At 50.1% G+C, this 3,220-nt stretch overlaps 1 protein-coding gene across 1 annotated transcript in view; it reads left to right on the top strand.

The window, feature by feature from the left end:
- Window positions 1-2,149: 2,149 nt before the first annotated feature.
- The window catches only part of LRIG2 (leucine rich repeats and immunoglobulin like domains 2), a 55,668-nt gene continuing 54,597 nt past the window's right edge, over window positions 2,150-3,220 (top strand). The window contains exon 1 of the mRNA XM_037736966.1: window positions 2,150-2,631. Within this exon, the coding sequence (XP_037592894.1) occupies window positions 2,393-2,631 (239 nt within the window). The 5' untranslated portion in view covers window positions 2,150-2,392. The remainder of the gene's footprint in view (window positions 2,632-3,220) is intronic.

Genomic DNA, 3,220 nt, shown 5'->3' with positions numbered 1-3,220 from the left:
TTCACCATGTTGGCCAGGATGGTCTCGATCTCTTGACCTCGTGATCCACCCGCCTCGGCCTCCCAAAGTGCTGGGATTACAGGCTTGAGCCACCGCGCCCGGCCAGAAGAGCATTCATTTCTAATGGCCCCATTTGGTGTAGTTTCATAGGAGAGCTCTGAAACTATAATGCAGAAAGATATGAAACTGCCTCCTTTCTTTTTTTGGTGGGGCTCCTGCCTATGCCATGTTTCTTATCAGAGTTTGTTAAGTCTGCTCAACAGCTAAGGGAAGAAGGCTAAGAGTAAGTTTCATTCTGCTGTCTTGGATTTAAAAGTTTTGTTTGGACTGGAGCATTGGATATGGCCTAGATTCCAACAGATACTTCAATATTTAAAAAAACAGAAAAGGTTTTTAAAAAACATAATTATGGCTGGGCGCGGTGGCTCAAGCCTGTAATCCCAGCACTTTGGGAGGCTGAGGTGGCGAATCACCTGATGTGGAGAGTTTGAGACCAATCTGACCAACATGGAGAAACCCTGTCTCTACTAAAAATACAATTGGCCAGTCGTGGTAGTGCATGCCTGTAATCCCAGCTACTCGGGAGGCTGAGTCAGGAGAATCACTTGAACTGGAGAGGCGGAGGTTGCGGTGACCGAAGATTGTGCCATTACACTCCATCCTGGGCAACAAGAGCGAGACTCTGTCTCAAAAAAACCAAAACAAACAGCCGGTCGCGGTGGCTGATGCCTGTAATCCCAGCATTGTGGGAGGCGGAGGTGGGGGGATCACCTGAGGTCGGAAGTTAGAGACCAGCCTGACCAACATGGAGAAACCCCATCTCCTAAAAATACAAAATTAGTTGGGCTTGATGGTGCATGCCTGTAATCCCAACTACTCGGGTGGCCGAGGCAGGACAATCGCTTGAACCCAGGAGGCAGAGGTAGTGGTGAGCTGAGATCATGCCATTGCAATCCAGCCTGGGCAAGAACAAAACTCCGTCTCAAAAAACAAAACAAAACAAAGAAAACAACAACAACAACAGAAAACAGAATTACAACTCCAAATCTACCATGGGAAAGATTGATTTCAGTTACTTTGTAAGACAACCCTAACCTAGACATTATTATTCTTTTTAACCTGCTCAGATTTTCAATTTATGTCAGAAAACTCATGTTAATGTCGAACCTGCCCCTGCCTCAGAGTAACCTGGTTTAATCTCTTTGGGCTTGTTTCATCATCAGCAATGATTGTCTTGCCAATGTCACGGTCACTGAAGGAGTAAACAAGGTAACAGATGCAAACGCCCTTTGAAAAGTTCACTACACATAAGTGAACCATCCTATCATTCTCAAAGTTTTATACAACCTTGGATGGTTGAATGAGCATAAGGTGGCCAAACATCACTGTTCCTAGTAAGTTTTCCATAGCCTCTTGCTTTAGGAGAAATAAATTTCCTCACATCCAGTCTTTGCTTTGTTGACTGCTCAACATCCTCTTTACTTGTCTCGCTTGCTTTTCTGAGAGTGACGAGGACAGCATCCCTCCAAACAGAAGTGTATTTCTCTTATATAGACATGCAGATGCAGTCCCACCAAAATTTATTGAACTCCAAGCTAGAACAAAAGGTGGAGGTGCACCAATGAAGAAACAAGGCCTCTGCCTCCAGGAGCTTACAAGGCCATTAACAGAGAATGATATTGATCATAAGCAAGCGGGAGTTGCCTCCTACTTGCAGAAGAGCAGGGGCTACAGGCAAGCAGCCGGGGGCAGAAGAGGCTCGAGTTTGGCTCTGGAGGCCGATCTGGCCAAAACCAGGATAGAAGCTCCCGTGACCCATTCGTGACTGCGACTTGGAAGGCAGCCCTTCTGCCACTCCCCTTTCTTACCGCCCAGAGCAAATAAAAGATAATTTTCTACGACTACGGTAGATATACCTGTAGTCAGGACTTTGAACTCACAGCGATTCGCTGTACCATTCCCTCTTAAGGAACTACTGCGCCCTCCAGCGGAAGAACAGCGGCGGAACTCCATAGCGGCACCTAAAGTCCCTGAACACCTTAAAATCCTCCTCCTAAAAGGAACGCGGCTGCCTCTTGCCCCGCCTCCTCACTGAGTTTCGCCCCCGACGCAACCTCATCCTGTGGCACCGATTGGCTGGCCCCCGTGCGTGAGGACGTTGCGTCGTGGGGCGGGGCGGATGATCGGTGTCCGTCAGGCCTCAGTGGTGTGTCCTCGGCTGGTCCCCCCCGGTGTCGTGCACGTCTGCTCCTTGCATGCCTTTAGATGGTACAGCCTACAGCCGGGGCTTCGGGAGACAGTGCAGCCGCCGAGCATCTCTGCTGAGCTTCTCTGCCTATCCTCTTTTTCTAGCAGGCAGCTCTTCTAGGCCAGGTCCAGGTCGAGGGGGAAAATGGCGCCGGCGCCCCTAGGCGTCCTGGAGGAGCAGTTGCTGGGGTGTCGGTCCGGATTGCTTTCCCGGTTCATCTTCCTTGCCCAGACCGCTCTCCTCCTGTTGCCGGCCGCTGGAGCAGGTCTCTGCCCCGCGCTCTGCTCCTGCCGCCTTCCTCTGCTGGACTGCAGTCGCAGGAAACTGGCCGCACCGAGCTGGAGGGCGCTGTCGGGCCTGCTGCCCCCCGACACCGCTATTCTGTGAGTAGAGTGGCCAGGCCGAGTGACCAAAAGGAGGGGGAGCTTTCCCTCCACAGGGTGCAGGCAGGAGGGGGACAGGCCTGGTGGGAGGGCGTGGTCGAGAGCCTAAGCTCTGAAGGAAAGTGCCATCAGGATGCTGTGAACTTTGTATTAGGTGGTGGGAACCTGAGAAAGCCGGTGTTAAGGTTCCTGGAGACTTGTATGAAGACCCGGGTTAAGATTCTTGGGGCCAAAGAGACTGTGATTTCCTGAACTGGGGAAGAATGGGGCGGAGACAGTTAATGGTAAGGACTCAGGGGTCCTGGGCACCAGTATTGACTTTGGATGGTTACAGGGAGGGTCGAGCGTGGAGCAGTGCTGTCTGCTTACTTGAAGCTGCATTATTTGGTGTGTACCTCAGACTTAGTGGTTTTATAACCACGATAGCCAAAAACCGATGAACTATCTTTTGCCCCAAGTTAGCATGTTGGCTGATTTTGTGCTGCAGTTTTGGTACTTAACAGGGTTGAAAAGTTATTATGATGAATCAGGAGATCCTGTACTAATTCAGAACATCTCTGTAAGTAGCATTTTTTTTTTTTTTTTTTTT

This window comes from Cebus imitator, unplaced genomic scaffold (genome assembly GCF_001604975.1).
Source record: "Cebus imitator isolate Cc_AM_T3 unplaced genomic scaffold, Cebus_imitator-1.0 Scaffold32, whole genome shotgun sequence".
NCBI classification, from domain to species: domain Eukaryota; kingdom Metazoa; phylum Chordata; class Mammalia; order Primates; family Cebidae; genus Cebus; species Cebus imitator.
The sequence above is the reverse complement of the archived record's forward strand: the minus strand, read 5'-3'. Positions and strand labels throughout refer to the sequence as shown.